Source organism: Anoplopoma fimbria, chromosome 19, assembly GCF_027596085.1.
Source record: "Anoplopoma fimbria isolate UVic2021 breed Golden Eagle Sablefish chromosome 19, Afim_UVic_2022, whole genome shotgun sequence".
In the NCBI taxonomy this organism is placed as follows: Eukaryota; Metazoa; Chordata; class Actinopteri; order Perciformes; family Anoplopomatidae; genus Anoplopoma; species Anoplopoma fimbria.
This window is the reverse complement of record NC_072467.1, coordinates 17,536,646-17,550,751: the sequence shown is the minus strand read 5'-3', so window position 1 is coordinate 17,550,751 and position 14,106 is coordinate 17,536,646. Positions and strand designations below refer to the sequence as shown.

General features: G+C 40.2%; 1 protein-coding gene across 1 annotated transcript in view; it reads left to right on the top strand.

Annotated features, from left to right (window-relative positions):
- LOC129107956 (polypeptide N-acetylgalactosaminyltransferase 18-like) overlaps nucleotides 1–6,349 on the top strand; it is a 204,446-nt gene extending 198,097 nt beyond the window's left edge. Inside the window, 1 exon segment of the mRNA XM_054619569.1 lies at nucleotides 6,203–6,349. Within this exon segment, the coding sequence (XP_054475544.1) occupies nucleotides 6,203–6,349 (147 nt within the window).
- Nucleotides 6,350–14,106: the final 7,757 nt, after the last annotated feature.

The window sequence follows — 14,106 nt, the reverse complement described above, 5'->3', positions numbered from 1 at the left end:
AGCTCTTAAAATGCTTCCTGGATTGGCCAAGCGGCTACTAAGCCAAAACAGGGAACACCATGCATAGACCCCCAAAACAATGGAACCCAACGCCAAGTCTGGTATAATGCCCATGCTGAGCATCAAGATGAACTCTTGACTAAAAAGGGTGGAGGAGGCAAAACTTTGCCAGCAGTACAGTCTGAAATAGCATTGGTGTAACAATGATCAGTGAGAAGGGAGTCATATTTAAATGGACTGCCTTTGGTGAGAGTTGGCTGTGATTGGTGTGTGGCCGATTAGAAGCTATGATTCAATCAGCTGGCTGTCAGCTGGTTACAGCTTGGGGCGTATGACTTCCGTGTCCTGCATGAACTAACGTAATGCTTCATTTTAGTCAGGAACACTCTTTTTATACATTTATTGCAACAGTGGAAATACAGTTATACTTGGCGCTGGTGGCTCCACTCTTAAAGTGCTCCCTGGATTGGCCAAGCGGTTACTAAGCGAAAACAGGGAGCACCATGCATAGACCCCCAAAACAAGGGAACCCAACGCCAAGTCTGGTATAACGCCCATGCTGAGCATCAGCCGGACTATGAAAATCTATGTGTAGCAGCAAACCCTGCTGCAGACCTCAGTAGACATTATCTTAAGCATAAGGGTGCAAGCATGCATCCCAAGGAGCTCATCCTACTGTTATATGAAATATCATTGTATAGCAGCAATGCCTGCTGCAGACCTCGGTAAACATTATCTTAAATATAAGGATGAAGCATGCATCCCAAAGGATGTCATCCTACTTTATGTAAAATATCTATGTGTAGCAGCAAAGCCTGCTGCAGACCTTAGTAGACAAAATATCTTACGCATAAGGGTGCAAGCATGCATCCCGAGAAGTCATCCAACAGTTATGTGAAATATCTATGTGTGGCACAAGCCTGCTGTGGGCCTCAGCTATGAGGTGAAGCTTCATGGGGGGATGCAAGCATGAATCCCGAGAGGGGTCATACTACCCGATTGAGTAGTGAAACCCAGCCAACCACTTTCAATTGCAGCATTTTTATTTTTATTTTCTTATTTATTATCTTGCATGGAGGATTAATGGTAGTCTCCACAGTAGCGCTCATAGTTTTTTTGACTCCTGGGCAAACATAACCAAAGCAGCTGCGGAGGTAGCTGCCCCGATGCGGAATGAGTGAGAAGTGTATTGCTGAGGAGGGACATCGTTTGCAGCGGGGACGTATTCGAGTTGTAAACCAGGACCTTGACATGGCTTTTCCTTTGTCGGTCAGAAACAGGGGTTCGTCTTGTCTCGAACCAGGACACACATGATGTGTCAAAAAGATACAGGAATATAGATGCATTTGACCCAGTTCGCTTAGCATTAAAAGAAGAGCAATGCTACCAGATAAACTGACGGAAGTCTATTTTACATCATCACCATAGCAGCCAATCTATCACGGTATTAACATCATCGAACAAAGCCCTGAGCAGAATACACTATATATACTATAGCCTTCTACCAAAAGGCTGAACTGAGCATTATGTAACCTTCAGATTCTGCACAACAGCAGTGTAAACGCCAAACCAAGTGCCTCACCCAGCCAGCAGCACCAAGCCTGGCCTGCAGACAAGGGCAGAGGGCACTGTCTTCTAAACTTCAAATGTTCTATTCTGAGGTAATTTGCTGCAAAAGTTTTCTGATTGAAGGACATTTTAATAATAACCTTCCACCTGTCTCTTAGACCCGATTCCGACTAGGCAGCTTAAGGAAGTTTTACCTTTAATTATCAATTCTTTATTAGAAATTATCAATCTGTCTTTACTAACGGGCCATGTACCACAGGCCTTCAAACTAGCTGTAATTAAACCTCTTCTTAAGAAACCTACTCTTGATCCAGAGGTGTTGGCTAACTATAGACCTATATCTAACCTTCCGTTCCTCTCTAAGATCCTTGAGAAAGCAGTAGCAAATCAGCTCTGTGACTTTATGAATAACAATAGTTTATTTGAGGATTTTCAGTCAGGATTTAGAGTGAATCATAGCACATTGACGGCACTGGTGAAAATTACCAATGACCTTCTAATAGCTTCAGACAAAGGACTTGTCTCTGTACTTGTATTGCTAGACCTTAGTGCTGCATTTGATACCATTGATCACCAAATCCTATTACAGAGATTGGAGCATCTAATAGGCATTAAAGGAACCGCACTTAGCTGGTTTAAGTCGTATTTATCAGACCGATCTCAGTTTGTATATGTAAACAATGAAAGCTCGATGAAAACCAGGGTCAGTCACGGAGTTCCACAGGGGTCTGTTCTTGGACCTATTTTATTTACCTTATATATGCTTCCCTTGGGGAATATTATCAGAAAACACTCAGTAAACTTTCATTGTTATGCAGATGATACTCAGTTATATCTATCAATTAAGCCAGATGAAACTAACCCGTTCTCTAAACTTCAAGCATGTCTTACGGACATAAAAACCTGGATGACCTGTAACTTCTTAATGTTAAGCACATCTGGATATATATGTCAGACCACACAAACCTTTCTCCAGTGTACTCCGAAAAAACAGAAGTTATCCTACTAGGCCCAGATCACCTTCGAAATCAATTATCTAATGATATAGTTTCTCTAGATGGCATTGCTCTAGCATCCAGCACTATCGTTAAGAACCTTGGAGTTATCTTTGATCAGGATCTGTCTTTTAACTCTTGTATAAAACAGATCTCAAGGACAGCCTTTTTTCATTTACGTAACATTGCGAAAATCAGGCAAATCCTGTCTCAAAGCGATGCAGAAAAACTAGTTCATGCATTTGTTACCTCTAGACTAGATTACTGTAACTCCTTATTATCAGGCTGCTCTAATAGGTCTCTTAGATCTTTACAGTTGATCCAGAATGCTGCAGCACGTGTTCTAACAAAAACTAAGAAAAGAGATCATATTACTCCAGTATTAGCTTCTCTGCACTGGCTCCCTGTTAAATCAAGAATAGAATTTAAAATTATTTTACTTACCTACAAAGCTCTAACTGGCCAGGCACCGTCTTATCTTAAGGAACTTATAGTTCCATATTACCCAACTAGAAAGCTGCGCTCAATCAATGCAGGGTTACTTGTGGTTCCTAGAGTATATAAAAGTAGGATGGGAGCCAGAGCCTTCAGTTATCAGGCTCCTCTTCTGTGGAACCAGGTTCCAGTTTCAGTCCGGGGGCAGACACACTCACCACTTTTAAGAGCAGGCTTAAGACCTTCCTTTTTGATAGCGCTTATAGTTAGGGCTGGCTCAGGTTCGCCTTGGCCCAGCCCCTAGATATGCTACTATATGCCTAGACAGCCGGGGGACTACCTACGATACACTGAGCTCATCTCTCCTCTTCTCTCCCTCCCTCTTCATGTATTAATCTCCTATTTATGCACATTACTGATTTTGCTTCTTCTCCGGAGTTCTTGTGCTTTCTCGCCTCGCAGGTTCCCAGGAATCGGGGTTATATTTGGACTGTCATCGTGCCACCTGCTGAGGCCCTGCTGACACCCACTGCTACTACCACTATCATTATTAGTCACATTACTATTATTATTGCCTGTACTATTACGCTTATTGACTTGCTTCTACCCTGGAGTCTTTGTGCTTTCTCGCTTCGCAGGCTTCTATAAATCGTGGCTGTACCTGGACCGTGGTCGTGCATCCTGCTACGGCCCTGCTGACACCGACTACTACCACCATTATTATTACTAGTCACATTACTATTACTATTACCTGTACCATTAAGCATTTTAGCTTTACTTCCACCCTGAAGACCTTTTTGCTTTCTCGCTCTGCAGGTTTCCATGAATCGTGCCTCCTGCTGTGAGCCGACTGACCCACTGCTACTTCGATTATTATTATTAATCACATTACTATCCCTATTTTCATAATTATAATTCTACTACAATAATTGCTGCTGTTATTATAAGTAGTCTTATTATATGAATCATTTATGTCAGATGTGTTGTATCTCTGTTATGCTGCTCATTCTGTACACATGACATCTATTGCATTCTGTCCATCCTGGAGAAGGATCCCTCCTCGGTCGTTCTCCCATAGGTTTCTTCCTTTTTTCTCCCTGTTAAAGGGTTTTTTTAGGGGAGTTTTTCCTGTGCCGATGTGAGGGAAGGACAGAGGATGTCGCATGTGGACAGATTGTAAAGCCCTCTGAGGCAAATTTGTAATTTGTGATTCTGGGCTATACAAAATAAACTGAATTGAATTGAATTGAATATTGTTAATTAATAGCTGTAACCGATATGTTAGCTGATTGGGGAGCTTTTTTTACAGAAAGGGTGCAGATAGTTACCGTGCGGGTTGATTGGCTTAGATTTATTGGTAAATCCTTGTGTGCCGCTCTCTACCAAACTGAGACATAATATTGGCGATTTGTCACTAAGAGGGTTTCTGCTACGCACAAGTAGCAGAAGAGCTCAGATAGTTTGCAAAATGAAACACTTCATTCAAAACTATACAATTATTGGCCATACAATTGCAATAATGCACTCAGATGTGTTGGGATATCTACAGCGGGCAAAATAAGTATTCAACACGTCACCATTCTTCTCAGTAAATATATTTCTAAAGGTGCTATTGACATGACATTTTCACCAGATGTTGGTAACAACCCAAGTAAACCATACATACAAAACCAAACAAATAGGTTCAGAAATTAAGTTTTGTGTAATAAAATGGAATGACACAGGGAAAAAGTATTGAACACGCTTACTGAAATTTATTTAATACTTTGTACAAAAGCCTTTGTTGGTAATGACAGCTGCAAGATGCCTCCTGTATGGAGAAACTAGTTGCATGCATTGCTCAGGTGTGATTTTGGCCCATTCTTCCACACAAACAGTCTTCAAATCTTGGTTCCGTGGGCCTCTTCTATGAACTCTGATCTTTAGTAATTTCCATAGATTTTCTATTGGATTCAAGTCAGGTGATTGGCTGGGCCATTCTAGCAGCTTTATTTTCTTTCTCTGAAACCAATTGAGAGTTTCCTTGGCTGTGTGTTTGGGATCATTGTCTTGCTGAAATGTCCACCCTCGTTTCATCTTCATCATCCTGGTAGATGGCAGCAGATTTTTATCAAGAATGACTCGGTACATTTTTCCATTCATCCTTCCTTCAATTATATGAAGTTTACCAGTGCCGTTGATAAAAAAACAACCCCACACCATGGTGTTTTTGGGGTGATGACCTCCAAACATGGTGTGTATCATGGCATCCAAAGAGTTCAATTTTGGTCTCATCTGACCAGACTATATTCTCCCAGTATTTCACAGGCTTGTCTAAATGTTGTGCAGCAAACTTTAAACGAGCTTCAACATGCTTTTTCTTCAGCAATGGAGTCTTGCGTGGTAAGCGTGCATACAGTCCACGGCGGTTGAGTGCATTACTTATTGTTTTCTTTGAAACAATTGTACCTGCTAATTCCAGGTCTTTCTGAAGCTCTCCACAAGTGGTCCCTGGCTCTTCTGATAATTATTTTCACCCCTCTGTCAGAAATCTTGCGAGGAGCACCTGGTCGTGGCCGGTTTATGGTGAATGATGTTCTTTCATTTCCGGATTATAGCCCCAATAGTGCTCACCGGAACATTCAGAAGTTTAGAAATCCTTCTGTAACCAATGCCATCAGTATGTTTTGCAACAATAAGGTTGCAAAGGTCTTGAGAGAGCTCTTTGCTTTTACCCATCATCAGATGTTTCTTGTGTGACACCTTGGTAATGAGACACCTTTTTTATAGGCCATCAGTTGGGACTGAACCAGCTGATATTAATTTGCACTGAGAAGGGGCAGGATTGCTTTCTAATTACTGATAGATTTCAGCTGGTGTCTTGGCTTTCCATGCCTTTTTGCACCTCCCTTTCTTCATGTGTTCAATACTTTTTCCCTGTGTCATTCCATTTTATTACACAAAACTTAATTTCTGAACTTATTTTTGTTTGTATGGATTACTTGGGTTGTTACCGACATCTGGTGAAAATGTCATGTCAATAGCACCTTTAGAAATATATTTACTGAGAAAAATGGTGACATGTTCAATACTTATTTTACCCACTGTATAAATAATGTATCTGGCTGAAGGAACACAACACCAAATGGAGTGGCATTCTTCACCTTCCTTATCCATTCTTTTTCTGTAAATCTCACTGACCTTCTCTCTGTCTTTCTCTTTAGGGCGGTTCTATCCGGAACAACGAGTCTCTACGTTGTCTGGAGCTGGTGGAGAGCAGACAGTCAGAGTTCAGTTTCCAGCTGGTCATTCAGTACTGCACCGATCAGAAATGGACCATTACTAACATACTGACTGTCCTGCCACAGTGAACACTTGCCACCAGTCAGCTACTGGAACTCCTTTGTTGTGATCGACTAATCTAGTAAGCAAGGACCAAAGCAGCAGAATACGTGTCCCAAAAAAAAAGCTTATTTTTAAAGAGAATCTGCAAATGGAAATTTGTGCTTCAATCAGACATGGAAAATTAGTAACCTAATAACTGTTTTATACGAACGACCTGAGAGAAGACACACTCACAGATGGAGCCGGGGTCTTAAAACTTCCCACTCTGCATTCATAATGAGAAATACATCCGCGTGTTCACTGAAATCATGTAAGCACTGGTTATTGCAGGAGCAGTATCTTGGGTCAATGTCAACCTTTTAAGACAGGGCCTGTACTCCCCAGTTCTCTTCGAATAGTCACTGTAACAAATAGAGAGAGCTTGTTTCAATATGTTAGTGCAGAAGCTTAAACAGTGTCACGGTCTTACTTATTTTCCAACAAAGTCCTCTTTTTGACTTTCAAGACCTAAGACATACCGCATTCTGATGACTAACTTTATGCAACATTGATGTCACTTCATCCTTGTTGGATACTGATCATGTAACTAGTTAAAGATATGACAAGGCCATTGTGAAGTGTAACTAACATGCAGTTGTCCCTGTCAGCAGCCTGAACGTGACATAACTACTACACATGGGGAACGCTTCAATCAGTTTAATTGTTATGTGGATATATGAACCATTAACTTAAAAAAAATGGATAGTTCTGGATTATTACAGCTGGGGTCTTATTTTTTTAGTTTGGGCTATCATCATTATCATCATAATCATCATTAATAATACCAACATTCCACGAAGCTAACTGGTGAAAAATGACTGGAACACAGCGATATTGCTAAACATTAGTCTGCAGAAGATCTGACAGCCAGGTTAGTCAGACCTCTTTGGAAGAGAAACAAACTGTGAACTAGCCCCCAGGAGTACTGGGTGATGAAGCCATTGGCATAGTAGCGCTTCATGTGTACATGAAGCTAGAACAAAGTAAGTCTAAGTGTGCCTAGTGAGCGACGGTCCATGGGATGAATGGGGGGGTCCCATTCTGTAACAACGGACCTTTTTTAGACACACCAATGGTTGTAAACATCTGGTTCAGTCAGTTTACAGACCGACTTCCTGGTTCAAATGACTTTGACCTTCTGTACTTATTGTGCAGGTACACACTTTTCTTGTGCAATGACAAATAATTACCGTCATTTTCAGGTCCACTCACTTTCAGTTTCACCTACAAAATAAAGTGGTTTCAATCATATGGCTACCAAAGTGTGGATTGGAGGCAATCTGGATAGATAGTCCAATTGTTGAAGGAGGATCCAAGCGGGGCGGACAAATCTTGAAGATGGCACAAGGAATAATATACAATGCTACAGATCTCAGAACAGTTAACCCTTACATATTGTTTATATTCCAAAGAATCTCCTCACAACGAGAATCTATTCCAAAGATTTAACCACAGATCTATTTTGAATGTATAAATCTGGACATTAATACATGGGCAATGAATCCTTAAATAAAGTTACAGACAGCAATGAGAGTTTTTTTCAGGTTTTATGGAGAAAAAACATCTTCTTTCACACAATATAAGATAAGATAAAATGAGATAATCCTTTATTATTCCCACAGCGGGGAAATTTGCAATATCATATCTTATTTTACCTGAGATATGAAAACATCCACGGTTTTAATGATTTAAATATGGTTTTAATTAAATCTGAAATAGTAAGAATATTCTGAAACTTTTTTATACAACCATTACTGTTATCAAACACTGTCCTCACCGCTGAATCATAAAATAATCCTCATAACCACTGTCTAACAATAACAGAAATGGGTCAGATTTGACAGTTTACACTAGTTTAATGCATCTGAAAGGGGAGCCATCCCTTTCAGCCACAATCTACAGCTAACCATAGGGAGCATGCTAAATCTAGACAAACAAAGACAGGTACCCTCTTCTGTTCTCTTCATTCAGTTCATCCCAATAACTTTGGCACCCCAAAGACATGTTCTTGTTTAATTCTGTGTGCACAATGGGAATTTTTTAGCACAGAAAAATATATTTTGGGAATAAATTTGTATCACAAAAAAATATATTTGCATCATTCATTTTTTTCCACAAAATACAACATATGCATGAATTGTATTTTTTGAATGACTCAAGATTAGACATGTATGTAGGTCAGACTTTGAGAGCGCATGATTTTAGCAGAGAAAGATAATATGTAGAGTAATTGCATTACAAAATAAAAGAGGGATTACATTTTTTGATAATAATTATCCACAGAATATAGTTGTTATGTACATGCATATTTTTCTGTGCTTAAAATGTCCCATTGCTTGCAGAGTTTAGGAACAAAAATAAGTCCATACAGACTGGGTATTTGTGACCGGGATATTGTAATGTCTGGATGTATGTTTTATGTGTGAATACATTTTACTTATGCTGACTTTACACTTGCATACACTACTGCTCACTTATGTTCTTTATATTTACATATCTCCAACAGTTACACACTGTCATAAAGTTGTTAATTAGAACCAAATATTTTGCAATCAATTTCCTAATTATTCAAAACCCAAACCTTCAACCATCTATTTCAATAATTCAACTCAAAAACGGGATGAATTTATTCATTATTAATCTGGCTATGTAACGGGTGGTGTGTGGACCCAAGTACAGTACGACCAGGAGACAGAGTAATGTTCAGGAGCTTTATTCAAAGCAGAACAAACAGCAGGTAGACAGGCAGGAGATAACTCACAGGTTATATTCCACTCTAGAGAGCGCTGATCCGTCAGCGGAGCAGGCAGACAAAAACCAAAAGGAGCAAAGGCAAATCTCGTGGTCGGGGACAGAAGGCTGAGTCGGTTAAAGGCATACTGTACGGTTTCCAGTGATATGCACTTTTTAATATGTTGTTGAAATTGGTTTTTACATCCTGACAGCAATAAATAACTTATGGGCAATGAAAAAGCAGCGAAACAAAAACGAATTCTGTATCGGCTATAAACCTGTTAAAATGCTTACCAATCGGAGACATTGTACCCGAATCTAAAGAACCAATCACAAGCCTGCGCGTTCTCTCCCCTCTGTGTACGAGCCTGAGCCGACCTGAGCGCGTTCACGGAGGGCAAAGAAAGCGTTGTCGCCATAGACATCATATAGGAATAACGAAATAACTTCCGTACCAAGATGGCGCCGACGATTTATGCCGCCCAAGGCCGAAGGAGGCGTCTACCTATATGATGTCTATGGTTGTCGCAGCCGACCGTTAGCTCAGCTCTCGCTCAATGAGGCAGCGGCAGCGTAGCTACCTGGTTGCTAAGTAGCAGCAGCGCTCGTGCACGGCTCTGTGTCGAGGGGTGGGGGCAGGGAGTCCTGAAGGGTGGGGGAGGAGTTAAACGGAACTCCGAAGAGAAGCTAATTTCAAATCATGCTAGCTCTCTCAAATCGTACAGTATAGCTTTAACCGGGGCAGAGGCAAGGCGGAGAAGTCCAAACAAGCGGGGTCGGCAATGGGAGATTTCCCATTGCCGACCCCGCTTGTTTGGACTGATTAGTCTGGGGAATAACGCTGGAAGGTCTGGCATAATGCGGAGAACGATCTGGCAATGAGTGTGTGTGAGACTGGGGTTTAAATACTGCAGGGTGTAGGTGCAGCAGAGTGAGCAGGTGAGAGTGATTGTGCTGATGAGGTGGGTGTGGCAGACAGGTGCACTGCATGAGGTTGATTAGGTGAGTGAGGGAGAGAGTGGGGGCTGGGCTGTGAGCTGAGAGAAATAGTGCAGGAAGAGTGAACAGGTGTGACTGTGACAGGCTATTATATATTCAAAGCTTTTCTTTTTTCAGTCACAACCCACTGAGGCATAAAAGCACAGTGGTAACTTGTTTGTCTTCTATTGGCTACTGTGTAGCATTTGTTAACAAACCTTCTGTTGATCTTCTGTTCCTTTGTGGCTCAGGTTTTTACATCTTGAAATTTTAAAAGTATCTGAAATTTTGGGAAGCTGTTGATACACGAAGTCATGAAATTCCCAAGCAATTGTATTAGTTTATTTAAATTGGATATTTATAAGTACCAACAGTAAAAAATTATAATGACATAACCTGTCCTACATGTCCGTCTCTTTTTACATCTCTGCTATCAATGAATGTCACAGCATTTTCATTATAAAAGGCTGGATATGTTCCATTATAGATAACAGATTAAACTACATATTTTCAGATAGCTTCTTAAAACTATGACCTTGTCATTTGAACTATCTTCATATATTTCAGGGGCAACAAAAACAGCTGGAGAGATGCTAATTCACTACATAGTACATAGGTTAACCAACCCACTGATATAAACACCTTGCTCATGTGCATGATATATTTCACTGCTGATATTGTTATGATTCCCCATTAAACAGACCAAATCAACACTTGACTTGACTCACCAAAGATGCTTAAAAGCGACAACAACAAGCCTCAAGTTTTAAACTGTTAAAATCCCAGAAGAATATAACCTAAATGAGATGGATACAGGCAGGACGAGCATTAATTAACAGCTTAATTATTAAAATGGACCTGATACTAGGCTTGTTACTTGTCCTTGACTTGTAACTTGATGTCACAAACTTGAGACTTGGTTTCAGCTTGGACAAGACTTGGGATTTGACTTGGATTTGTTTTTGTCGATTTAAGACTTGACTTGGACTTGCTCAATTTAAAACAGCTCAGTTTTAAGGTTTCCTTGACTTTTTTACAGCTTTGTTTGTCCCAGAATATGTGCATGAGTCATGAGTGCTTTAAAGAGCTGCTAACATGTTATCCATCTTGGTTTTAGTGGGGAATTTTAGCTTCTCATGCTCAAAAGATTTTCTGCATTTGAAAAATGTTAAAGTCTGGGGAAAACACTTAATAAAAATGTAAACTCTTATTGGTTTAGTATGTGGAGTCGTCTGTAGTTCAGCTAAACTGGGAACAGATATGTGGGCCTCTGCAGCCTCTGAGGATCCACTAATTATCACCTCCAGGCAACATTGTGCTGTCTCGTTAGACCACTGAGGAGCAGGATGGACTCTCTCTTTCTCACTCATTCCCTCTTTCGTCATCATCCTCTCTGCTGTCCCTCCCTCTTCCTCCCACTCCTCCTCACTCCTTTTCCTTCCCTATACCTATAATTCACTTTTTCCCCACCACCTCTGCATCTTTTAATAGATACCGTTATAGAGAGAATGCGAGGAATCCAGCCTTTTAAAGGATTACAATGATGCATGAGTATGCCGAGGCACCAAAACAGCTCTTTGCCTGTATGAGCAATAAAGCATTTCGATGGATGACTTGCCATAAAAGCTGAAACGCTGCATCTACATTGTTTGGGTTTTTTACCATGAACACCTCATAAACAAGTCTTATATCCTCTCAGAACATCAGAGGCACTGTAAACTTAGCACATCCAATGAGCCGTGAGCATGCACACACACATCCATGAGACAATAAAGCAGCTAATGGCAACTGAGTGATTAAAGCTAGCGGGGCACTCCAGGGCCTTGAAGGGAGCGCTAATGATGCAGTGTCAACCTTGGCTCACTCCTCATTGGTTTACGCTTACACTGAGCCACTGCAGGGACTTAATTGAGAGTACACTTTGTTGACACTGTTGCAAGGTGACCACGGAATCCTTATTGAAGAGCAAAGCTTGATTGGATCAGTGCAAGTCCATCAAACAGGTGAATTATCAAGTGTTGAGGATGAATACAACCAGTGATGTAAAGCGTTGTCAAACCACCTTCATTCAAACGAGTTTTGAGTCAGCAGTCAGCAGTCAGTATATAATCCTGCGGGCTTAATTCTGTGTGGCTGTGTAGCAACAAGGCTGTAAAGCATTGTGCCACAGCACAAAGTATATAATCCTGCGGGCTTAATATTATTGTTGGAATGCTGATTAAGTATTGTTCTTCAAAGCTTTATTCTTATATTTCTTCCGTACGTTTTTTGGCATCTATCTAGTTCTGCATACTTTCAGCGACAGAAACCATTCAACTATCAAATTATTCAGCTCTTTCAGGACATGGGTGCTATGACTTGTCTTGTATCTAACCCTTAAACTTTTAATATGATTAAGCTTTTTCCACTTTTTTTTGAATGGGATGTCTATGGGAAATCTTAAAATCCTCTTAAACTTCTTAAACTTTGAAAGCTCAAGGCTTCTGCATACTTTCAGCTACAGACACAATTTCAACTTTAAAAAGTTGAGAGAACCTTCAACTAGTAAGCTATGATTCAGCACTTTAATATATTTTAAACCTTTTAGCATTTACATGCTAAAAGTTTAACTTTTATGCTTTTTTCAGACCGTTTCAGAATTTATAATGGGTGTGTATTGCACGGAATGTTCAGACCTAGAGTGTATGATGTCATCGCCAGAGTGGAGAGAGATAGAAAAATATTCTGTAATTTTCCCAAACAACTTGCTCTCGTTCCGCAAATTATCCCTCCTAATACAATTGTCTTCTGATCAAACCGTAGGAAATGTTGTGCTGGTCATAGACATGTGTCTATGGAATCCAACAGACTTACACATTTGATTCTGTGAGCCTGAAAGCGACATGAACTCCAACCAACTGCTCCATTAGACTCAATGTTAAATCTGAAGACAATTTTCTCAAAGAAAGCAGAAAGTACACGTTTTCTAATCTGCTCTGAAGCTCACATTTTTTAAAACAACAAACATTAAAAGTACATCTCTGAGTTCGTCAGAGTCTCATCTTTCGGAAGATATCCATATATTGTCCATTGGACTAATGGTTTTACGATCAGGGGCAGGAGTTTGACAACTACTTTTGGTCAAAATCACTGTCCACTCCAAACTTTTTAAATCAGTCTGCCTCTAAGCCCAGGTGCTCCAATCACCAGACACGCACATGCACGCAGACATGCAGTGTGTGTGTGTGTGTGTGTCTCCTACTACTACAACTTCTTCTTCTACTACTATTACTACTACTACTACTACTACTACTACTACTCTTACTACTACTTCTACTACTACTACTACTACTACTACTACTACCACTTCTACAACTAATACTACTACTACAACTTCTTCTTCTGCTACTACTACTTCTGAAACGACTTTTTCTTCTACTACTAATACTACTATTACTACTACTACTACTACTACTACTACTACTACTACTAAAACTTCTTCTACTACTAATACTACTTTTACTACTACGACTACGACTACTACTATTACTACTACTAATACTACTAATAATACTACTATAACAACTTCTTCTACTACTACTACTAATACTACTACTAATACTACTACCACTACTATTCATTTTCAATTCAGTTTATTTTGCATAGTCCAGAATCACAAATTACAAATTTGCCTCAGAGGGCTTTACAATCTGTACACATGCGACATCCTCTGTCCTTCCCTCACATCGGCACAGGAAAAACTCCCCTAAAAACCCCTTTAACAGGGAGAAAAAAGGAAGAAACCTATGGCAGAACAACAGAGGAGGGATCCTTCTCCCAGGATGGACAGAATGCAATAGATTCAATTCAATTCAATTCAGTTTATTTTGTATAGCCCAGAATCACAAATTACAAATTTGCCTCAGAGGGCTTTACAATCTGTGCACATGCGACATCCTCTGTCCTTCCCTCACATCGGCACAGGAAAAACTCCCCTAAAAAACCCCTTTAACAGGGAGAAAAAAGGAAGAAACCTATGGGAGAACGACAGAGG